At 53.1% G+C, this 24,172-nt stretch overlaps 2 protein-coding genes and 2 long non-coding RNA genes across 10 annotated transcripts in view; 2 read left to right on the forward strand and 2 right to left on the reverse strand.

Annotated features, from left to right (window-relative positions):
* The window catches only part of FAM3D (FAM3 metabolism regulating signaling molecule D), a 36,097-nt gene extending 24,031 nt beyond the window's left edge, over nucleotides 1-12,066 (forward strand). For all 7 annotated transcript variants that reach the window (XM_025456380.3, XM_035702501.2, XM_049097802.1 and 4 more), the window contains 5 exons: nucleotides 1,449-1,507; nucleotides 4,568-4,618; nucleotides 8,487-8,571; nucleotides 9,248-9,374; nucleotides 11,664-12,066. In XM_025456380.3, the coding sequence (XP_025312165.3) occupies nucleotides 1,449-1,507; nucleotides 4,568-4,618; nucleotides 8,487-8,571; nucleotides 9,248-9,374; nucleotides 11,664-11,753 (412 nt within the window). In that variant the 3' untranslated portion in view covers nucleotides 11,754-12,066. The remainder of the gene's footprint in view (nucleotides 1-1,448; nucleotides 1,508-4,567; nucleotides 4,619-8,486; nucleotides 8,572-9,247; nucleotides 9,375-11,663) is intronic.
* Nucleotides 11,423-15,806, reverse strand: LOC125753106 (uncharacterized). The gene is made up of 2 exons (XR_007404139.1): nucleotides 15,764-15,806; nucleotides 11,423-13,578 (listed from the first exon to the last, which is right to left on the reverse strand). It is a non-coding gene; the product is annotated as an uncharacterized LOC125753106 (long non-coding RNA).
* A 1,206-nt stretch (nucleotides 15,807-17,012) lies between these two features.
* On the reverse strand, nucleotides 17,013-23,654 carry LOC112665982 (uncharacterized). The gene is made up of 3 exons (XR_007404138.1): nucleotides 22,834-23,654; nucleotides 22,303-22,533; nucleotides 17,013-17,266 (listed from the first exon to the last, which is right to left on the reverse strand). It is a non-coding gene; the product is annotated as an uncharacterized LOC112665982 (long non-coding RNA).
* FAM107A (family with sequence similarity 107 member A) overlaps nucleotides 18,568-24,172 on the forward strand; it is a 52,729-nt gene continuing 47,124 nt past the window's right edge. Inside the window, exon 1 of the mRNA XM_025456382.3 lies at nucleotides 18,568-18,938. Within this exon, the coding sequence (XP_025312167.1) occupies nucleotides 18,915-18,938 (24 nt within the window). The 5' untranslated portion in view covers nucleotides 18,568-18,914. The remainder of the gene's footprint in view (nucleotides 18,939-24,172) is intronic.

Below are 24,172 nucleotides of genomic sequence, written 5' to 3' on the forward strand. Positions count from 1 at the left end.
CCACCCAGGTACCCCTCACTTCATTTTCAATCTGGGGGTGTCTTTGGGTCTAAAATGAATCTCTTAGATACCATCAACAGGTCTTTTTTTTATCCAATCTAATGCCCTGTGTCTTTTGGCCTATTTACATTCAGAGTAACTATTGAAAGATATGAATTTAGTGCCATTGTATTACCTTTAGAATCACTGTTTCTGTATATTGCCTCTGTTCCTTTCTGGTCTGCATTACTTTGGGGCTCTCTCTTTGCTTAAAGAATCTCCTTTAATATTTCCTGTAGGGTGGTTTACTAATCACAAATTCTTTTAGTTTCTGTTGGTCCTGAAAGCTCTTTATCTCTCCTTCTAAATGACAGCCTTCTAGGTAAAGTATTCTTGGATGCATATTTTTCTCATTTAGCACCCTGAATATATCATGCCAGTCCTTTCTGGCCTGCCAGGCCTCTATGGACAGGTCTGCTGCCAGCCTTATGTTTCTACCCTTGTAGAGTAAGGACCTCTTGTCCTGAGCTGCTTTCAGGATTTTCTCTTGAGACAGGTGTTTTATTTTATTTTATTTTATTTTATTTTTGAGACAGGTGTTTTAGTAGGGATTCTGAACCTAACTCCAACTCACTTAAGCAAAAGAAGAAACTTAGTGATTTACATATAAAAAATCCAGAGATATCAGGCTTTAGGACCAACTGGATCCAGGGGTTCAAACCATATCATCAGGGATCCCTCTCACACCATCTCTAGCCTTGTTCTCCTGTTAGATTCAGTTTTCTCAACAGTGAAGGAGGGAAGCCACTAGCTGGTTGATATATTAGCCCCGGGTGGCACCCCACTGGGAAGAAAACTTTCCCATCCAAATCATCCCTGTAGAAGTCCCAAGACTGAGTTTCATTGGCTGGCCTGGGTTACATGACCATACATACCTGGCTCAATCATGGTGGTCAGGGACACAGGATGCTCTACTACTTTTCCAGGCCTGGAAGACGGAGATCAATACCAAGAACTACCTGGTCTGAAAGTAGAGAAGGACAGTTTTCCCAAGAAACACTGGAAGACTGGCGTGTGGATGCTGCACAGGCAGCTGGACTCCACACAGCAATCCCAGACTCTGCAGGGTGGCAGCAATGTTCTGGGTTCAGCCTTCTTCCTGGCAGCCAGGCCTCACTGCTTGGGGGAGGTAGGCCGGTCCCACCTCCAACACCTCAGATCCCCAGGCAGGGACCTTCCCTCTTTTCTGAGCAGATTGTTCCCATCCAAACATGCCAGGAGTATTCTTCAGAGAATCCAGCCCACCGCTCGTTTCCAGGAGAAAACAGATGGCCCAAATTATTCCGTGTGCTTCCTAATGCTTCTGCATAGCACCATGTGGGCCCTCTCAGAGCCACAGAGTCACAAAAGCAGAGTGTTCGTTCCACACTTGGGACCAACTGTTGTATTTTGTTTTTCTTCTTCTTTAGGATCATGAGTCCCGTGAAAAACAATGTGGGCAGAGGCCTGAACATTGCCCTGGTGAATGGTGAGCTGCTGATCCACATACCACCACCCCCGACCCCAGAAAGCCCCTACATACTCTTCGTACTGGGAGGGGCAGTGGCACGGGGAGGTAGTTACACATTTATTCAACCAACACTGGCTCAGCCCCCATCAAGTGCCTGGGGCCGTCCTGTAGTGTGCAGGAGGAGAAGCCTGTGGAGACAGAAGGTCTAAGAGACCTGGTCCTACCCACCAGAGTCCTGATCAGGCCTCTGCCATGTGCAACTATCCCAAGAGGGTATGCTCCTCCTGTGAACCATGACCCCGTCTTCAAGGTCACACAGCCTAAACCAACACACATGAAACCATGGGGGACAACTACCAACAACGTAAGATCGTGAGCTGATCACACACCTTCATTCATTCACTCAACAAAGATTAACAGCAGCTACTGTGGGCCAGGCCCTGTACAGAGCACTGGGTGGTCAGCCATGAACTAGAAGGGCAGGCCCCGGTCTCATACTCCCTAAGGTGTCCAGGAAGTTGACAACCAATCCAACGTGGTAAGCATCTATGAAGGAGAAGGAAGCACAGCCCTGAAACCTGGGACACAGAGCTGGGAGCGGCAGTAGTCAGGGGAGGCTTCCAGAGAGAGGTGCTGGTCAGCCGAGGCCTGAAAGATAGGAGGGGTTGGCCAGGAAGAAAGTAGGAGAGGCTCCTTTGAGGCAGGGACAACAGTGTGGAGGGAGCAGAGAAGGGAGTGGGAAGAGACATTGGGGGCCACAGAGGGTCTTTCTGGCTGCCCTAGAGAAGCAGGGGTGACCAGTACAGCTGGGGAGGCAGGCAGGGGTGACAGGGTGAGGGGTACCATCCTGCTATGAAATACGGGCTTGAAGCTAAGGACAATAGGGAGCCTGCGAAAGGCTTTATCAGGACATGAGGGCCCAGCCCTGCATTCCAGAAACTTCCTTCCAGCTTGGAGTAGGGAGGCTGGAGGCAGGGAGATGTGGGGGGAGGCCCACAGCCTCACTACTTTGCATCTCTAGCAGGGAACAGCTGCAGGCCAAGCCTGAAACAGGGACACATTTCAGGAGGGGATGGGTTTATAGGGACGGAATAAGGAGCAGGTGTCTGCCCTAGCCAAGACCCTCCCCTCTGCTGTCAGCTCTTAGATGGAGAACAAAGACCATTTCCCTGAATTTAAGAGCCACTTCCTGGGACAAAGACTAGGGCAAGTAGAGAAAGGGCACAGCAGACACTCCAGGAGGAAAAGGTGAAGCTTGTGTATGGCATGGCCGCGTGAACACACCTAGGAAGGGCCAGGGTAGGATTGGAAGCCTGGCCTGTTGTTCCAGGGGAGCCCTCTCCCTTCTGTCAAGAACCGCTGAGTCAGGGGAAAGGTCAAAGCCTGAAACAAAAATGGAGCCTCACCCAGAGCAGGAGGTCAGAAGGTAGCCCTGGCCAACTTCCTGGGAGCCTGGGAAAGTGGGGCGGAGCAGGGCATGGCCCCTCCCAAGTCTTGAGAAGGAGAGCCAGGCCTGGTTCACTCCATTGGGGGCCCCAACCTACAGGGAGGCCGGGCCAGCAGAAGACGGTGGAGTCTCCGTCTACAGTGACTCTTCTACCCAATCTCCACTCCCCCACACACACCCCCTCCCCAGTGAGGAGGGCAGTTACTGGCCGAGACTGCAGCCCATCTGGTGGAAACCTGCTGGCTCTCTCTTCCCTGAAATGGGCCACTGCAGAAGAAGTCTCCCAGGAACTGGCTCAGACTGGGGTGGCCTTCCCCGCTGCCTCACAAAGCACAAAGACAAAAACAAGCCCTAAGAGCTAAGGTTTACTGAGCACTCACTGTGTGCTCGCTATTTCATTCAACCTCACCCCGAAACTACGGTGGCATGTGCACAGTATCCCCATGTTCCCGGTAAGAAAATGGAGGCTCAGAGAGGTTAGGCAACTTGCCCAAGGTCACACAGCCAACAGAATCAGCTAGATTTGAACCTGGATCTGACTGACTCCAGGTCTCAATCCCTCAGCTGAACTGAACCTCCCTAAGCTAAAAACCCCTGGAAGCATCTACTGCATGCGGCTGTGGGGAAGTCCAACCAATCACTCCCAGGGCTTCATCTGTATAATGAGCCAGCAAGAATTGCTAAAGATTAGTGGTTCTCAATCTTTTAGGGGCAGAGATTCCTTTAAGAAACTGTTCGAACTACACGTTCTCTTTCTAATTCCAGAAAAATCCGCAAATGAACATGATCATGGTTTCGTGTGCATACAGACACACACCCGGCCCCCTGCTTCCAAGGCCCCTGCACTGGTGGCTCCGAGAATCCAGGAAGGGCTGCAGTGTAAAGCCCCCACTCTTCCACCCAGCAGGGGAGCCTCCACTACCCAGCACCTGTCCCCACTCTTCAGGGATCCACAAACTGGTGGGGGGGATGGGACCAGTGGTGAAAACGTAGAGCTGCCATCCCCTCTGCAACACCCCCATCTAGTGGCATAGACGGGGAACTGCGACCCCCCCAAACACCTGGTTCCCCATAGGACTTAGAACCCTTTGCAAAAACCTACAAATGCAATTCAGATCCCTGAGCTCAGAGCTTTCCATACATTTAGCCCACTGCAAACCCCTTTGCCTCCAAGAGTCGGAGGACTCAAATTATAGATTTCCTGTTCAGGGAGGAATGATGATAATGATTGCAGTTATTTTTACCACTCTTCTCCAGCTAAAATTTATCTTGTATGTTGACTACCTATTTTAAAACCCATCTCCCTTAGTTCCTATAGCCCATTGTTCGGATGCCAAAAATTGAGGTCAAAATACCAAGTGGTGCGTTAGGAAGTGGCAAGGTGGAAGACAGACCCAGACTGGTTGGATACCATTCGATTCCAGAGATCCTCCACTATTGTGTTCTCATACCTCTCAGATCAGCCCAAAACTTATTGGGCCCCAACTTAGTCCTGCATGCTTTCTATAGGACCTGATTTTACTCCCATTATTATTCTATTTTTAAGTCTTAGACTAAAGACTAGCTATTTTCTGTAAAATGATAGGATGACCTGTTTCAGGAAATCATGGTTTTTGCTCTCTTATCCCCAGGAACCACAGGAATGGTGCTGACACAGAAGTATTTCGACATGTACTCTGGAGGTAAGCACCTCTGTTGGCACTGAGGTCACAGGACCCCAGGATCACACCCTGAGCCGAAGGCAGACGCTCAACCCCTGAGCCACCCAGGCGTCCCAAGGTATTTTATTCTAAGGCCACGGAGGTCTCTATCGGGCCCAAGGACAAGGCCTCCCAAGGCCCAGGAAGGATAGCTCTGAGGCTCCCAGCTCTCTGTGTCTTTCTGCAGACTTCTTTTCTTCTCTCGCGGCATAGACACACTTTCTGAGCTCCTCTGTGCAAGTAGCCACCCCCACTGTCCTCCCTGCCCTTAACCTGGGGACAGGACGCTGACCTGCAGGGGCTGGAAGCTCCTGCCAGCAACTTCCTCACCCACAGGCTGCCTGGCAAAGCCATGATGGGGGTGGGACTCTCACCCTGACATCTTCCAAAACGTGCTAGAATCAGTCCCAAGCCCAGCTGGCAACCCTCCTCCTTCCCGCTGACCCAGGAACCTCAGCAAGGAGCGAAAAAGCATCTGGGCAGCCCCTCACAGACCTACAGAAGTTGTGGTCCTGCAAGGACTGGTTTCCATCAGGTCAGATGAGCCCGCTTCCCAGATCCCAGCTCAGCTCACTTTGCCTCCCGTGCCCAGCAGCCACAGCTGGGGACGTGCCGAAGGTGATCTGCAGCAGCACCCTTAGAGACAGGCGCCGGGGCCCGGGCCCAGGGCTTCAGATGGTCTCGTGGGTCCCCTGGTGGCCATCATCCAGCTGAGTCTCACCTCCCACGGTGGGTCTGAGGGTCTGCAGGGCTAGGTAATGTGCCCACCAGAAGCCTGTATCACGCAGACTTCATGCAGGTGTGCCCCGCTAGGACAGGAGCTGCAGACACACACCCCTAGGACTGAGGGGTGGCCAGGGCAGGGCAGTGGCTGGAGGGGAGGGAGGTGAAGACGGAGCTTGGACGGGCAGACTGGGGGTGTCTACATGCAGGCATGCGAGGCCCCTCCTGGTGAGGAGAAGGTGGGGCAGGCTAGGGGCCGAGGGCTCTGTCCAGGACCTTGAATGGGTTTGGGGTGGCCCAGGGCCAGGTTTATGGACAAAGGAACTTCAGGTTGAAGCAGGTGACACCTTTTGAGTTTCAGTTTTGCCGTCTGTAAAATAGAGGTAAACCACAGTGTCTACTTCATGAGACTGATGTAGGGGATTGAGTGGGAACTGGCACCCAGTGGGAGGGGCCCCGCCTGGCCTGGGGAGGGACCCAGGGGTCCATTCAGTGCTCATTACATACAGTGCCCGTCTCCCAGTTATGCCATCCACCCACCCCCCTCCTTTCCAGCAACCCTGTTTGTTTCCTAGGATTAAGAGTCTCTGTGGTTTGTCTCCCTTTCTGATTTCATCTTGTTTCATTTTTCCCTCCCCCTGTGATCCTCCGTTTTCTTTCTAAAATTCCACATACGACTGAAATCATATAATTGTCTTTCTCACATGGACTTCTTTTGCTTAGCAGGATATCCTCTAGTTCCATCCACATCATTGCAAATGGCAAGACTTCATTCTCTTTGATGGCTGAGTAATATCCGATTGTGTATATAGATACACCACATCTTTATCTGTCAATGGACATCTGGGCTCTTTCCATAGTTTGGCTGTTATGGACATTGCTGCCATAAACATTGGGGGGGTGTGCCCCTTCGGATCACTATGTTTGTATCCTTTTGGTAAACACCTAGAAGTGCAACTGCTGGGTCATAGAGTAGCTAGCTCTATTTTCAACCTTTTGAGGAACCACCGTGTTTTCCAGCATGGCTGCACCAGCTTCCATTCCCACCAACCATGTTAAGAGGGTTCTTCTTTCTGAGCATCCTCACTAACATTTGTCCTTTCCTGACTTGTTCATTTTAGCCATTCTGACTGGTGTGAGGTGGTATCTCACTGCGGTTTTGATTTGTGCTTCCCTGATGCTGAGTGATGTTGCGCACTTTTTCATGTGTCTGTTGGCCATTTGTATGTCTTCTTTGGGAAAATGCCTATTTATGTCTCCTGTCCATTTCTTGACTGTATCATTTATTCTTTGAGTGTTGAGTTTGATGAGTTCTTTATAGACGTTGGCTACTAGCCTTTTATCTGATAAGATATTTGCAAATAGCTTCTCCCATTCTGTAGGTTGTCAAAAAGGGTAAAAAATAATTTAAAGGAAACTAAATTTTATATTACTCTATTATGAACATGGATGTAACCGTGGCTGATGGGGACCCAGAAACAGAAGCAGTTGAGGACAAGTAGCCCCTTCCCACAAGAGACAAAGGGAGACTATGACTTCTTAAAGTGGGACGATAATTAACAGAAGGCACACTTCATTTTTTTCTAAACATTACTGTCCATCCCAGACCAGAACAGATCTTGGTATCTAGAGCTAATGGCTTCAACCAATTTTCAGAGTTCCCTATTTGTCTCAAAAGTTCAAGGGTTCAAAGGCACCTGGGTGGCTCAGCAGGTTAAGCATCTGCCTTCGGCTCAAGTCATGATCCCAGGGTCCTGGGATTGAGCCCCACATGGGCTCCCTGAGCAGCAGGGAGTCTGCTTCTCCCTCCGCCCCTCCCCTCCCAACTTGTGCTTACTCTCCTCTCTCACACTCTTTCTCAAATTAATAAAATCTTTTTAAAAAGGAGATCAAGGGCCATTGCACTAACAGAGCCACTGTGGTCATTGACTGCAGACCTCTGTGTTACTGAGCTGGTTGGCAGCTGGCCTTGCTGTCAGGATTTGATTCTTCCCCTAGGTCTCAGGGATCCCTGGGGACTACTAAAAACTGGCTCGTCTTCATGGGTGTGTGCCATACAGGACACTGCACTTAGTGCAAACTCAGGTTTGGTCCGATGCTCTGCCTTCACAGTCTTGAAATGCTTAATTTTTTAACGAAAGACTCCAAATTTTTATTTTGCAATGGACCCTAAAATTTATGTCACCAATCCTGCTAATAATTGCAATTCCATTATAGTGTACTTTCCATATGCCCAGAGTCATTGTCACAATTTGCTCTTTACAAAAATGCTGTGGGCAGGGCTACAAATCATCCTCATTTGACAGATGTCACCCCTACTTTTCCCACTAGGCCAATCTTGCCCATACTTCCTCAATTATTCAAGAGCCTCCTGTACCAGCTACACCACATCCAGAGTATCATCTGAATTATTAGTATTTTCCTTTGAATTGGCTCCCTTTTTTTTAATCTAAGTATATGTTAAAAGGAAATTATATCACTGCCCTAAGTTACGAGTTTTTGTGCAAGAAAGGTGACCATAAAAATAAGCACAATGGAAACAAATCCATACCCTTGAAGTGAGCTGGGTGCCGATGCCCCCCGCCCCAGGTGCTGCACCTAGGCCTGCTCTCTGTTAAATGCAGAGATTTTGCAAGTGCAGGGAGATATTAAAGATGCAAAGGGAGGCTTGTTCCTTGGCATAAACTGGAGAATTGTAGGACACTGATGTTCTCTCTCAGTGACCTGAGTCGCTTGTGGTCCAGTGAGTATATCCTATAGACAAGTTAGGTTCTTAACTAGTGTAGCAGGGGGTCGGAAGGGGTGTGCAAAGAGCCCAGAGTTCCTGAGAGATGCCTGTGCTCCATACCTTGGGTCCCCAAGGGCCCTTAGAACAATGTCTCTCACTCCTGGCTGCACATCAGAACTGCCTGTGGAACTTTTGAATTCCAGTGTCCACCCTTGACCATCCGAATGAGGGTCCACTTGCTCTGTGCACTTTGCTCTCCCCTGGACAAAGGCTGCAGGGAGCTCCACCCAGGATGTCCCTTCCTGCTGACCCCAGCCACTCCTGGATCATCAGGGCAGCAGAGAATGAGAATGACCAGCTGTCATTTCCCTTAAATGACAGCTTTCCTTCCTCCCTCAGATATTAAGCTCCTGGAGAAATTCCTTCAAGAAATTCCAGAGGGTGCGCTGGTGCTTGTGGCCTCCTATGATGACCCAGGAACCAAGTAAGTGGGAACCTCCACCTGCCGGGCCATGGGTTGAAGCGAACCAAATGCTTCCAAGCCCTATCAGTGCCTTTCCCCGCTCTCCTGCTGGCTTGATCTTCCAGCAGCTTCTCCTAGGGAAATAACCAGACAAGTAAACAAAGACGGGTTCTAGAGCCTCATCACAGCCTCGATTACAACATTGGAAAACTGGACACTCTGTCCTTGTCCAATAAAGGCCAACTAGTTTCAGAAATTGACACATGTTGATAGGACATATATATACATAAGAGGATATACTGCATCAAAAATGATGATTCAGAAAATGGTTTAAGGAATGAAAGAATGCCCACCCTTTAGTATTAAGTGAAAAATGACACAGATTATCAAAGCATTGGGAGGATCCCCCAGTGCGTGGGGGGAAAAGACCCTAAGGAAACACAGTAAAATTTTACGATTATGTCAAGTGAGTGAGACTGTAATTTTCAATTTCTCTGTGATGTTCCATATTTTCCAAAGAAACGTGTATTTGTAAACAGAAGCAAAACCACTCGGCCCTTTCCTCCTGGACACAATTATGCACAGCACAGCTGCTGCACACAGCAGATCGTAGGGCAGAGGGGAGGCCAGGTACTTGAGAACCCCACCTTCCTACCCCCCCACCCCCCACCTCATGGTCCTCTCTGGTCCTCTGCAGAATGAACGATGAGACCAGGAAGCTCCTCTCCAGCTTGGGCAGTTCCTATGCAAAGCAGCTGGGCTTCAGAGATAGCTGGGTCTTCTTAGGAGCCAAAAACCTCAAGGATAAAAGCCCCTTTGAGCAGGTAGGTCCCTGGAGGACTCCCCGTCCCAGGGAAGCAGGTGGAGGTAAGGTGCCAGGAATGGTGGCTTGGGAGGGAGAGTGTGGGGACCCCAGAGGTCATGGTGGCCTGATTGGCTAATCCCCTAGCAGAAGTAGCCTTCACCATTTTGCAAGGAGCTGGGTCATATATAAATGGATGAGTAACAGAAAGGAGAAGGAAAAGGAGAAAAGAAGGATGAGGGAAGTGAGGAATGGGGGAAATGAGAAAGGAATGTAGAGATGAAGCCTGCATGAGGGGCAGAGAGGGGCGCCCAGAGCAGGGGTTGGGGGAGGGGGTTGTCTGGCTTCTAGTCCCAGTAGAAACCTAAGCCAAGCCCCTTCTCCCCACCCCCTTCCCTGGCCTCAAGCTCCCCTCCAGGGGGGAGAGGTTTGGACCAAGGGTGCTGTCCCCTTCTAAGCTCCCAGTGGAGAGGATAAATTTGCATCAAGAGGAAGACAGGAGAGCGCACCTGAGTATGTGGAAGGAGTCAGGAGTGGCCCATGACATGCAGCTCCACACTCACAACCCAGGGGTGGCCCCAAGCAGAGTCTGGGAGGCAGCCCGCAGTGGAGTCTCAGAGGAGGAAAGGGGAGTCCGTGAAGGGTTGGGAGCCTCCGGGGAAATTCTGCACTTTTTTTCCTGTCCCTCATCTGCTGATCCACAGCTGGAGCAACTCCCAAATGTGGGAGAACTAGCCAGGTCCTGCAGGGCATGAGCTAGTCCGTTGTCTGGTGGTGAGACTGTTCAGCGCTGCCCAGATGCCAAGGCAGGCAGCTAAGAGTCGACTCAAACGTAAAGGACTACGGGGAGAGTCCGCTCCATCCTGAAGGCAATGGGGAGCCGTGGAGGGCTTAGGCGGGAAAGCCACGAGGGCGCATTGATCATGTAGGAAACACAAGCGTTCAGCAAGCACTTGCTCCGCGCAGGTTGATTCCGCAGTGAGGTAGGTAGGGTCATCCTCCACAGCTCTAGAGAGGTGTTGGCCAGCGGCGTGGGTCCGATGCGCACGTAGCTCTGGGCCGCAAGCCTGCCTCCAGAGATGCCCGTCCTGACACCCGCAGCACAGCCTCCCCGGCTAAGCAGGGAGGGGCCCAGGCCATAGGCACAGCGTCAGACACTGGACTCCAGGCGAGGGGACCGCAGCGGGCTGCAAAGGCGGCCTCATCTGGAAAACGCTGGTCTGGTTTGCACGTGTGCGTTTCTGAGAGAATGAATTCAGGGCGTTAGAAATCAGTGTTTATAGCCCCTGGGGAATGAACACGGGCGGCGGGGCGCAGACCTATCACCCAGAATGAACTGGAGACCATGATGTGACGGAAACCATTGGGTCTTTTGGTTCCCACACATGGGGCTCAAGGATTTGGAGAAGGTGCATTGAGAATTCCTTTTTTTTTCCTGAGGGTTAGCCACAATTATTCCCCTGGTAGATTTTGCTGTTTATACTTTTTTTTCCTCCATAAACGAAACCTAGGCATTGGAAACACAATCTTAACTGATTTTATTCTCTGTATTATTAACCTTACACAGTGGTTCTGCCACTAGGGTTACTTTGGCCCTCTAGGCCTCAGGTTTCCCATCTGTAGAATGGGGTGATGATGGTATGCCCTTCCTCGGGCTGCTGTAAGGGGAAAATGCCCAAGGCACTTTGCACCTGGCATAGAGCGAGTGTTCATGAATTGCTAGCATGCTCCTCTTCATTGTTGTGGGTGGTGTTTGGGGGTGTCCTAAAGAGGCTGGTGCAGAATTTGACAGAGGAGCTAACACTCTGCAAGCCTGCACCCCCACACACACACACACACACACTTGGTACCCCACCCCCGGGGCATGACAGGCAAGGACTGAGCCCTGATCTCCTCTATAAAACCTTGGGCAGTTGCTGTTCCTCTGTGCCTCGTTCCCCCACCCGTGAAACGGGCTGGTCCTGTCCAACACCACCACCTCCCCATAGGGCCAAAACCAGGATGATATGAGTAAAGGCGTGAGGTTTTTTTTTTTTTTTTTAAGATTTTATTTATTTATTCATGAAAGACAGAGAGAGAGAGGCAGAGACACAGGCAGAGAGAGAGAAGCAGACTCCATGCCGGGAGCCCGATGTGGGACTCGATCCCGGGACTCCAGGATCGCGCCCTGGGCCAAAGGCAGGCTCTAAACCACTGAGCCACCCAGGGATCCCCAAAGCGTGAGGTTTTAAAAGCACAGTGAAAACTCAGGTGTGAATCCTGAGCAGCCTCCCCCATGGTCTGCGTCATTCTCTGTCTCCTCTCTCTCTAGTTCTTAAAGAACAACCCAGGCACCAACAAATACGACGGCTGGCCGGAGCTGCTGGAGCTGGAGGGCTGTGTTCCCCGGAAGGTCTTTTAGGGCGCCGTGGCTCTTCTGGGCCGGGACCCAAGAAGCTCCTGGCTGGCCTAGGGTTGGAGCCCGCCGCGGCGAGGAGGGAGCCAAGGGCCTACGGAAAGTGCCGGGGCCCCCACTGCGCATCTTCGGATGCACCCCCTCCCGGGGGCTGAGGCGGCCCACCCCAGGGCCAGCCATCCGGGTCCTGGAGGCCCCCGTCTGCAGGAAGAACAGGGGTGCTCTCCCTCAAGACGGCTGGCGGCCCTTCCCAAGGAAGGACGGACTGCCCACACCTGCGGCGCACAATTAAATTTTATTTTTGCTGATTTTGAAGGAACTTTCTGACCTGCAGCGTTTCTCCCTGGGATCGAACTGGCCCGGGCCGGGTTTGCCTCCGGCCTGCAAGGTGGGCGGGTCGGTGACAGCTCTGGGCACCAGGTCAGAGGCTGGGGGAGAGGCTGAACTCACAGGGATTGTGCTGGAGGGCGAGGGAACCCTTTGCTCCGGGCCGAAGGTGCGAGACCCCGGGGAGCAGAGAAAGCCAGGGGCCAGGAGCGGTGGCGGGAGCGCTGGAGGATTCCAGAGTGGGGGCCCGGCCGAGGCAGGCTGGGAGGAACAGGCCGGCTTCAGGGAGGACCCCAGGAGCGGCCCCTGAGATTTAATCAGGAAGCGATGCTGGCAAACGCCAGTGGGAGTGGGAAGGCAGGCAGTAGGGGAGTGTCGTCGGCTCGCCTGGGGCCCTGGGGAGTGGAGCTTCGTTCGAGGAGCCCCGGGACTCAGAGCAGAAGGGCTCTCAGCCAGGGCCATGGCTCGGGGCGGGGGGCCGCTAGCGGGGGCCTGACGTGAACTCCTGAGCACTCTGGTCTGCCCCACAGAGGAAAGGGTGCCCCCCCCCCATGGCTTCACGGTGAGTCCTTGGCCAAGCGACGTTGACACCGCCACTGGGGCCCACGGAGGTGGTAAGGCCCGAGGGATACGGTACAAACACCCTGCCGGAGGTCTCTGAGAAGGGCCAAGGGTGGGGTGCCTAGACCAAGTCCTGGGAGGGGGACATGGGAGCCAAAAGTACCGGTACCCGGGCTCCCAGAGTGTGGACCAGGGCGACTGCAGAACTCACGTCCTGAGCAGTGGATGGGCAGACGCCCAAGTTCCGGGCACACCAGCGGTGTGGGGCGCTGGGGCCAGGCAGGGCTTCGAATGTGCCAAGCGGGCCTGGGGTACAGAGGAGGACAAGCGTGTGGGACCCTTCGGCCAGGGGCCGTGTGGGCTGGGACTCGGGCTACGGTTGCTGTGGGGTTGAGATCAGTGTTCAAAGCCTGATGGGACAACTTTGAGCAGGTTGGGCAGAGGGAGGGCACCCAGCCAGCCACTGCACCCCCAACTCCATTACCCCATTTTCCCAGTGCAGATCACGATCAAGGACTAAAGAGGGAGTTTGCTGGCAGCCCCCACTAACTCTTATACAGACGCTCAGGCGTGTGTGTGTGTGTGTGTGTGTGTGTGTGTGTGTGTGTGTGTAGAATGCCTGGAGCTATGTAAGCAAACGAATTTGTTCCATTCCTGCCATTTTGTTCCAAGCGGCAGGGTCTCCTGTTCACATCTGACACTCAGTGCTAGAAAGGGCTGCCACTGAACCCGGTCACCCTTCCTTCCCACGAGCCTGGAGTGAATGGAGGGTTTCTGCAGGCCGGAGAGCCTGGGGGTGCCACTCCTTTCTCTTAGCTGACTCCCCTCCCGTCCTAACCTATTACAGGCAGTGTGGCCAGATGCAAAGCCCGGCCTGGGTCTGAGCACTGGTTCTCCACTTGCTCGCTGGGTGAGCAGATGTCACCTCACTGAGCCATAGTTCCTGTTGAGAAATGAGGGATTAAATCAGTCTCTCTGGGGTTCGTGGGCATTAAATATGATAAAATATCCCCATCACCAAAAGTTGTCAAAGAAGAGGGGGAGAAATTATATAATGTTTGGGAAAATGTCTGGCCAGAGACCCACTCTGGGAATGAAGGTGGCGGGAAATTTCCATTACGACCCATAAACACCTTCATATTTTTACAACAAGCAAGAATACCTTATAAAATTAGAAGGACCAATAAGGACTTCTGAAGTGAGCTCATGGCCAGAGTGGGGCTAAGCAGAGCTCTTGGCAGCGGCCACGATTTTAAAAGGACATGCGGTGGCCAGCTGGTTATCAGAGAAGACTCGTGGTACTTTTCCAGAAGCTGTCTTGCGTAGCACTTTAAAGACGATTGAGGCAATGTCAGCCGTCTGGATCAGAGAACTGGGGAAAGGGTCCCCTGGGATGGGGGAGCTTGGAAAGGTACCATGGAGGAACGGCTCGTGCCCACCCGCGTCCTCTCTCCCAGTTTTCTCTTTGGAGAACTGCCCTCAGGCTACTCGTTTTTAGCTCCCAGAAGCAAAAAAGAGAGGCCAGGAAGAGCCAGGAGTTTCCACTGGGGCAAGGTGGGCCCTAGCTCATGGCTGCCTGGCTGGGAACATGAAGACCAGGGGCCCCCTGTCTTGGGGCAGGACAAGGATGGTGCGATTGACATTCCCCAGGACTCTTCCATGGAGTCCAGCTGGGAGTTCACCTGAACAGGTCACTTAGCTTGGTTTTTTCCCCTTCCCTATCCTGCTCCCCTACCTGTGTCCTTAAGAAATCACTTGCATGAGAATACCCCAAATTCGGCTTGGGGGGGGGGGGAACCCATCATAAAAGAGTTCCACCCAGCTGGCCATAGTCACTTTCTGAGTCTGGGCTAGGAGACAAGACCACCTGGTGGGCACGAATTGTCGTGAAGAGTCTGATCCCCGTGAGGAAAGGCTCCAAGTCTTGCTGACTCCCACCTCCCCTCCTCAACCAGGGGCAGGTCTCAGTTGGCACATCCTCCAGATGGTGGAAAGGAGCCCAAATGACCATCCTGCTATACCACCAAAACCCACCAAGGAGATAGCCTTCTCGAGCCAGCCCTTTCTAGGTCCCCCTCCCTGGGTGGGCATCACAAAGTGGCATATACCTGTCAGGTTCTCTCAACACGATTGTCAGGGCACTGTGGCCACTGTAGAGACCCCAGTTGGCTCAGGATTGGGCAAGACAGAGTCCAAGAAAATGGCTGTAGAGAGTTGGGTCTGCAGCCCCTGCATGAGACTGTCTGACTCTGTCATTACTCACCCGCTGTGCATGGAGAACTGGGTAGGCAGTGAGGATGCCACGGGGAAGGACACCAGACACAGTCCCTGCTCACAGTCCAGGGGCGGCCCAGATCAAGAGACACGTGACTTGATAAGGGCTATGTTGGGGGGAAAACTGCAGATCTGGGAAGGCATCCTGGCGGAAGCAGCATCCACACTGAGCCTTAGGAATGCACGGGAGCTCACCAGGCAAAGAGGGAAGGGAGCCCAGGCCAGGGAGCAGCATGAACAAGGCCTGGAAGGGGCAGAGGTGGGTCACCAGGGCTGAGTGGGCAGGGGTGACAGCCATAAGGGCCCTGTGGGCCGGATGAAGAGGTTTGAACTTTGTCCAGGGGCTGTGAGGAGACATTGAGAGATTGAAGTTGGGGAAAGACCTGATAAGATGAGCAGTTTTTGGAAATTCCTCTTGGCTGCTGTGTGGAGAAAGGGAGGCTAGTGAGCAGGCTGCTGCATCAGCCAGAGTGGTGGCCTGGACCGGACGGAGCAAAGAGGACCAGTCCCAAGGATATTCAGGAAGTAAAACGGACAAGACTCGAGAACGGGTTTTTCTCATCAGGGTGGACAGGCCTTCCAGACTCTCTGCAAGCTACTCATGGGCTTCAAAATGGGGGGCTCCTATTTCCCTATCCTCTTCCCGCCAGCACACTGCTCCTCTCTCCTGGGACTGAAGACCGAGAGGGCCCAGGGTCCTTCCCTCAGCCACTGCAGGGCTTCCCAGCAGCTGTAATTCTGGTCTTCACCAGTAGGTGACAGCCCAAGATAGAAAGGGAAAGGTAGCAGGGTTACCCCGGCCACCCGGTTTGGCGAAAGGTGCTGTGCTTAATGGACGAGATGCTTGGACTTACCAATGGGCAGTGGGTTTACTATCACGTTATTAAGAGCATCGTAACTGCAGCACCTAACTCCTAGGGAGTTGCTGCTGTACACTCTGTGCAGGGGGTTACACGAATTCCATCCTCACAGCCCCATGTGGTGGGGCTCATTGTTACCTCCTTTTACACGTGAGGACAGTGAGGCTCAGAGAGGGCAAGGGACTTGCCCAAAGACACACAGCTAAGGAGCTTCAGATTAAGGGTTGGAATCCCAGCCTGTCTACCTCAAGACAGAAAACAAGCCCTTCGGAAATACTTGCCCTGAAACTACTCAGAGGCGAACAAGCTCTCCCCTCCTTCCTTTTCTTCCTCCTCCTCCTCCTCCTCCTCCCTCTTCCTGAATGCCTCTGAAGACATTTGAAAATTGCTCAGAACCTCTGAGTCAACAGTCTCAAAACTTTCCCCTGTTTTGTAAGCCTTGCTTCCCTCTCCAAGACCGTAGGTCAAAAAGCAGCAGGTGTTTATGTCCATTTCACAGGTGGAGAAAGACTACAGGCTGTGCCCCGGCCACACAGTGAGACAAGGCAACGCTGGATCCTGACCCCGCACCACCAACTGCCTTTTCATAAATCACCTGTGCCCGCATCCCGAGCACCTCCTTGGTGCCTGGCCCTGGGCTAGGCTCTGGGGCCACCACCCCCCTTCCTACCCGGGGCATGGGGTCTGATTGTTGCATTTCAGACCCACATCCTGCCAGGAGCCGGGCTTCGGACCCTCAGCCAATCAAGGCCTCCATTTAACCAGCCTTTCAGTGCAGCTCATAAGTCATATTTCAGCAAGACTCCAAGCAGATGGGGAAAAATTAATAAATGGGTAAAATTCCTTTTCTCTCCTCCCATCCCACCAGGATCCAAGCTGGTGGATAATTATGGGATGGCTGCCAAAGGAGTTTGATCTTCAGGGTTGACTTATGGCATTTTTACCACTCTGGCTGACAGCCAACTTAGTCACTGCTCTTTACAATTTTGTGGATGGTCTCCTTACTGCAGGAATTAGAAGCTGTACCCCAGCCCTGGCTGAAACAGGGAGAAATGGGGGGAGGCTGAGGCAAGGGCTGGACCTGGGAGAAGGAGCAAAGGAAGAAGCCACGTTTGTGCTTGCCTGGTGGGGACAGTACTAATATTTGCCATGCAGGGAGCTCCTGCAATGAGCTCGGACTGTGTCAGGCGCTCTATATACTTAGACTATTTCATTTCATCCCTCATCGTGTACTTACCCACTCCACCAATATTTGTGGAGTGACTGCAGTGTGCCAAGCTCTATTTTAGAACCAGAGGGTAAACTGATGAATGAGACAGACTGGGTCCCAGCCCTTGTGGAGCTGCCATTCAGGTGCAGGAGCTGAACCATAAACGCAGAAATAAAATCATTCCAGTTGCTGATAAATGTTATGAAGAAAAAAATGAACAGAGAGCCTCGGAGGCTACTTTGCATAGAGGGTCAGGGCAGGCTTCTTTGAGGAGGTGATCCTTGAGCCTAATGGATAAAAAGGAAAGAATTGCACGAGATTTAAAAATGTAGTCAAGGGAGAGAGATGGAAAACCTTCCCAGCAGAGAGAACAGCATGTGCAAAGGTGCTGGGGTGAGGAGGAGGGTGGTATGATCCAGGAATTGTCAGGCAGAGAGGGGAATGGGAAATGAGGTCTGAGAGGCCAGCAAGACTTCATGGAACAGAACTGTGTTGGACCATGGGGAATTTGATTCTATGGGCAAAGGTGGATCTAGAATACTTGATCCTGACCCTTCACTACCAACTGCCATTTCATAATCCTTTGTACAATAAGTCCTCACCACCCCGGAGCCAGGCATTGTGCTAGACAGAGGAAAGACAGGGCTGCAAGTTTTCCCTGGCCCAGCCATCTCTTAAGAAAGGCTGTTCTGCTTAATCAAACTGGTTACCTGGGACTTGCCAATGGGCAGTGGTTTTATCACGAGTGGCATTAACAGCATTATAACAAGCAGCACCTAACTTCTCTGGAAAATTCCTATTCTCCAAATCCTCTGCCCAGAGCTTTACACAAGTCACCTCATTTCATCCTCAGGGCCCCATGGGGTCAGGGGCCATCAGTTACCCCTCTTCCGTCAAGGGGGAGAGTGTAAAACAGAGAATAACATCATCTGATTTATGCTTTAAGGGAACAATGGCTCTGGCTGTGCACACCGACTTCTTTCAGCCATCAGAGCAACCCTGTGCTGTGTGATTATAGGAACACACACACGAAGAAACGGAGGCTCCCAGAGGTCAAATCATGCCCCCCACCCCCCCACCCCCTGGGTCATACAACAGTGAGGAAAGAGTTGGGTTTCAAGCCCAGGCTGGTTCGGGCCTTAACCTCCTCGCTCCATGCTGTTGATAATAATGAAGGAGGGTAGCAAGTAAGGAGGAGGGTAACTGCTGGGGGAACTTTGAGAACTTGGCCCAGGGCCCGGAATCCAGCCTCCAGATAGTCTCCTGGCCTAAGCCCAGACCAGCCCTCCCCAGCTGGGCTACTGTCCTGTTGAATGAAGTACTCTGCTCTCAGTGTCTCCGCTCCACGAGAGCCCTTGCCCCCAAGTGTCTTCAAAGATCTACTATTAATGGGGCTGCTGCCCAGCCCGAGGTTTACATCCCCACACAAGCCAAGCCTGCCCTGAGCCCCATACCCCAGCTAGTCCACACAGCCTCCACTGTCTGGGGCCTGTCTGCTGATCGGTGCCCAGCCTGGCAAGAAGGCCAAGTCCTGCCTGCTGGGCCAGCCAGAGGTCACCCGCTGTACTCAAGCTGCCGGCCGCATGGTGAGAGGACGGCTTTGCTTCTCACCTCCCCACGGATGCCTCAGTCTCCCCTCCTGAGAGAGGCAGGGGTGCAGGAAGTGAGGAGCTACAGGGACCACAGGACGTGTGGGCCCTCTGGGGACACCATACCCCTCTGACAGGATCAATCACCCTAAGCCTGTCTGAGGAGCTCTGGGCTTAGGAGCAGCTGTGAAAGCCTCCTTTGTGCCTGAGAAGAATGAGCCACGAGAGGACGGGGGACCCTGGCCCAGGGAACCCCTTGGGCCCCAGCTCCTGAGATCAGCATCGGCAGGGAGGACCCCAGCCGGGCCCCCCAAGGCCCACCCAGGCCTGGTGCCCGCTTTGTGCCATGGGAGCAGTCCATGGGAAGAAGGTAAGAGCCCCCGAGGGTCCTGCTGGGTCCCTGAACATGGGGAGGGAGACTGCACCTACCGGGTGGGAGCCCCCATCTACCTACCTGCCAGCTCCATGGGCCTGAGCCAGGCACTGCCCACCAGCCTCCCTCCCTGAGCTCACAGCCAAGATTTGCATCTAGAAACCTAGCTGGGGCTTAGGACAAAGCCTTCGGATCTCTCCACCCCTGGAACAGACCTGGACTGCCCAACCTCACAGGCTCTCTGGTCTTAGACACACACCTCTCTACTTCCCTGCATACAGGCTCCGTGGCCGCACCTTCCCCGTGTGCCAGGGAGCACCGGTGGGCAAGTTACTGACGCTTCCTGTAAGTCATTTCCCCATCTGTAAAATGGGGACAATAGTCACTACCTCAGAGGCTTATAGTGAGAATTAACTGAACAAAAATATATGTAAAGTGTTTCAAACAGTGCCTGGCACATAGTGAGCTATATATAAGCTATGTTCTGTTATTAGAGTTCTCTTCACATTTTTATGCATCACCTTCTATGTCTGGGCTCTCAGTTGGAGATTTGTAGACAGAGCCTATGCAGTGTTTCTGAAAATGTGGTCTATAGAGACCCTGTGTCTGCATTAGAGATGGGGCATGGGAGGGGGCTTGCTCCACAGTCTCCTTCTTAGGGCTCACCCACACTTCCTGGATCAGGGGAAGGGGAGGCAGGGCTCCCCAGGGATTCTTATACACGCACTCAGTCCACATCACCAGGACTGTGACCCCAGCGGTAAGGTCAGGCTGCCTGGGCCCTAGCTCCTCCACCTGCCTTATAAGGAACTGAACCCCCCTGGATCTCTGGATCTCAGCTCCTCACCTGTAAAGTAGGGCTGGTCCTCACCCCTTGGGAGGGGCCACGAGAGGATGCTATAAAGTATGTAGCATGCAGCCTGTCACCCAGACAACCCTAATAAACGGGGGCTCTAACCCTCAAACAACTATGGTTCTGCATGACTCTAAATTTTCTGCCAACCGAGCCCAACCCACATTTTTCAAATTTAAAGTAAAACACATCATTGGCAGTCCCCATGGAACAAGCTTTCTGGGCCTCAGTTTCCTCATCTGGAAAATGAGCATTGGGTTAGATAACCCCTGGGGCCGCCTTGCACCAGCCTCTGCTCCCAACCTCCTTTGTTTCGGGTGCAAGTCAGGCCTGGAAACTCCTGCCTCCCCTCAGCACCCCCAGCAGCAGTATCCTAGAAGGTTGTTGTCCTGGGGCTGTCCCTTCTCCATCCCGCCATGCTCATGGGAGCCCCCAGTTGCTGTTGTGGGTCACCTGCTGTTCTTGTGTCTTCTCTGATACAGCCCAGAGCTGCCTTCCCAGCAGAGCTTTGCACCCTGGCCCCACCCAGCCCCCTTCAGGAACATTCTTCCAGCTTCTCCCCTCTCCCAAGGGAGAATGAGCTCAGCCTCTAGATCCTACCTGTGCAGGTGCAGTCACCTTGGAGAACGGCTTCTTCCCAGGCCTGGAAAAGACCCCGACAAGGTCTAGCCTAGGAACAGCAATTACAGCTCACAGACTGCCTCTCTCTCTCCTCTCACCGGTGACAAACTTCACGAATCGGTCCCTACACCCTTTCCCACGAAGTCCAGATGACCTCAGAATCTTCCTCAGCACAGCATCCCGATCAGAACTAGCCCCCAGACTGAAAAGCAGGCATGTGCTGGGCCCAGGCCCTCCTCCTGCCCCCAGGGAGAGGCTGCCCCCCAGGGAGAGGCCGCAGAGGGTGAATGGGAACACGGGCTCTGAGGTCAGACACACCTGAGTCAGTTCTTCCAAATACCCGGGGACCGTGGACAAGACAGGACCTCAGGTTCCAACCCCATAGACTAAAGATAATAATCCTTCTCACACTGTTGTAAAATCTAAATGACACCATGCCTGGGGATGAAGTAGATCCTTAGTCAACGTCGTCTCCCTCTGGGTTTGATCCTCTCCTACCTGCGTCCTTGTCGGCTCTTCACACCCTCCCTTTGAGCCACCAGGGGCATTAACATCACACCCATGGCAGATGAAGAAGCTGAGTCATGAGCCAATGTGACTTCCCACAGCCAGCCAGTGGCTGAGCCAGCCTGGAGCAGAGGCTATGAGCCGGCCCAGGCCAGGCCTGCTGTGGGGCTCCCCCGTCTGTGGACCACCCCCCAGCCCTCCCCCACACATGCCTCCTGCTCTGTTTCTGGAGGCAGTAACCCAGCTGGCCTCTGCAGGATGTCTGTGACACGCCTGGGCCGTTTGAGGTCTAGCACCCACTGGCCTGTGCTATAAAGGTCACGGAGCTGTCCTGGGGGGCTTCTCGGACCCCCTTCCCACACTCATGGCTTAACCATAGCTATAAAATCAGTTCTGGAAAACCCCTGGCAAAGTGGTCCAATCCCTTCCCCATTGTACAGCTGGGAAGACCGAGGCCCAAGGGCGGAAAGACTTGCCAGGGCCACGCAGCCAGGGTCAGACCATTTCCACAAGGCCCAGCAGCTCCAGGCCAAACTCTGGAAGCACACGGGAAGGCAGTCGGTCTCCTTCCCCTGCACCGTGAAGGGCGGGCATAGAGGACTCCTGCCCACGTGTACACAACTGTCTGCCCCATCTTCATCTGCCCCCACCCCAGCCGCCCGATAACAAACCTTAACCAGGTAGGTACCTCTGCTGGGAGCTGGGCCAAGGAGGGAAAGGCATCCCTGCCCTCACACCAACTCCCACCCACCTCAGACACCAGGTGATAATCCATGGACACCGGGGGTCAGGCACTCGGTCCTTGGGCCCCAGTCAGCAGCCGAGGTCCCTCCCCCAGGAAGGGGGCAGGCCCACAGGCTGTCATGGGCAATTCCTACACAAGTCCAGCGCCCCAGGCATGATCCTAATTCTACCCCTAAAGCCACCAACACTAAAAACAGAGACTAAACGATATCCTGATACTAAACAGAAAAGGTTGCTCGCCACGGCTTACCATGCACTGCAGCTTCGGCAAAGACTCATTCAGTATTCCCAGAGCATCCTCTGCGGTGGGCACTTTCATGACCCAAACAACCAGAGGCACAGAGACACTGAACGAGATTCGAGAGCACAAGGCCACCCGGCTAGTAAGCAGTGGGGTGGAGAATCGAACCAGGCGGTCTAAAGAGCCTTGACCCCTTGGCTCACGAACCACACTGCTGGCGTGTGTGAGGTGGGCTCTTGAACCGGAAGCACGGTGTCCAAATCCACCTGCTTATCCTCTCTGAGCCTCGGTCTCATCATCTGCTAAATGGGATCATGATGTCCCCTTGCACGTCAGGAGGAGCTGAGGCGCCTGGCACAGAGTTGGTGTCAGGGAATGGTGGGTCAAGCTCTTACCTCTGCTCTGGAAGCTGAAGGTGGAGCTTCATCAGAGAGGGGCCGGCTGTACCCCCAGATCCACAGTAGAACCCCTTCAAGGCTTGGGCACTCAGCATGCTCTCAGACATTTCTCCAAACTCAGCACCACCTGGGTTTTTCACTTCCCTGAATGAAGCCTGTATTCTGACTGCGTTGGCTTTTGCCAAGTCACTCATCGCTCTGCATTCGTCTTCATTAGAAGAAAGTCTCCTTGACGGAAACAAACGGAAAAAAAGATGAGAGATCCAGCTAAATTTGATAAATGGCCTGAAAGGGAGTGTTCGTTCTTATGGAGTCCAAAAGGCGCACATCTGGCTGGGCCCCCCTGGCTCCCTGAACAATTATCCCCACCGATGATGGATGGTTCCTGCTCACCGGCACCTGCTCAGCGGGGCGTGAGGGCCTCGTTAGGAGGCTCTCGCTGCCCCTGCCATGCCGTGGCCCCCACTCTGCCCACCGCCTCCGACTGCTTCCCTGAGGGGAACTGGAGCCAAGCTCCCCCACTCCTACCCTCATCTGTGCACGCAGGGCATGCTCCTGGGGGCTACTGGGATGAGGCATGAGCACACATGCTACGATTGTGAGCACAGCTTGCCAAACCCTGGACTTTGTCATTCAGGTCCAGACTCTCCTTTTAATTCCATCTGTTCACGCCATGGATCTGAAAGCCCCTGAATATTTTCCTCCCCGGCCTGAGCAAACTGATAAACATGCTGTTCTCCTCTTCACTGTGAGCTCCCTCTCCACCTGCTTTACCACCCTCAGAATAGCCTGGCTTGCAACCCTTGAAAAAGTTGGAGCTGAAATTTCTTCCCTGGGAAAGCCCAGGGACAGAGGGTGAGGACTGGGAGCTGTAGGGCTATGTACTGGCAGCAACTGAAAGGGGTATTGAAAGCAGGCAGAGAGGCCTTTGGAAGCAGGGAAATGCACTTTTCCAGTTCCCAGAAGCCTCCCAATGGGGCTTTCCTTCTCTTCTGCCCTTGGCTTCCCCAAGCTGGGTTCGGAAGCTGAATGCCCTGGGCTGCCTTGAACAGATGCACAGGCTGGGCACTGCACAAAGGCAATGAGTGGATGGGTTAGCAGTCCACTCTCTACCAGAGGAGCTTGGTACCCAGGTATTGGCTAGGTCTGCCCAGAGCAAAGAATGCTGCTCTGTGATTTCACAGTGCCATCACTTTACAGCCCTACAATACCCCTTCCAAGATAAAATTTCTCCTGTCCATCCTTACGGCTGGAAGCCCCACTTAGGTGGGAAAGAAACTGAAGGAGAAATAAAAGAAGAAAGATGCCAGCTCAACTGGCACTTCTTCCAGGAAGTCTTGCCTGAGTGGGTCTCAAATGTCAACTTAGGGCAAGAGGCTAAGGTGGGGGGTGAGAGAGAGCAAGCTTGTCTCAGAGTTGTATTTTTGTGAATAGGCTGCAGGTTTTCCTAAGCCCGGAGGATCACCAGGGATAGCTGAGAAGAGGCCAGAGAGATTAGAAGGTGCCCAGGGCACCACCACTCGCCCTGAGTTCCCAGACTGGGACAAATCCCATTGTGTCTCTCAGCACTCTCCCCACCACACTGATCGTGGTTGTAATTTCATCTTTAGCTCTGTGATTTATCCAAGAAGGAAGAGACACTGTGTTTGACTTGTGGCTCACCATTGTGTCCCCAGCACCTCGCATCAATATGATCAGTCCCCAATAAATTGAGGAAGAAAAGGAGAGAGAGACAGCGAGCGTCTGGATCTCTGTGGATAAAGGCCAAGCTCATGGAAATGATGTGGTTTGGGAATATAGGTGAGCCTGGTGGGGTGCGGTCTGGAGCCAACAACCTTTGGTGCACACGGTGCAAAAAAACCCTCAT

The sequence above is a fragment of the Canis lupus genome, chromosome 20 (genome assembly GCF_003254725.2).
Source record: "Canis lupus dingo isolate Sandy chromosome 20, ASM325472v2, whole genome shotgun sequence".
Taxonomy (NCBI): domain Eukaryota; kingdom Metazoa; phylum Chordata; class Mammalia; order Carnivora; family Canidae; genus Canis; species Canis lupus.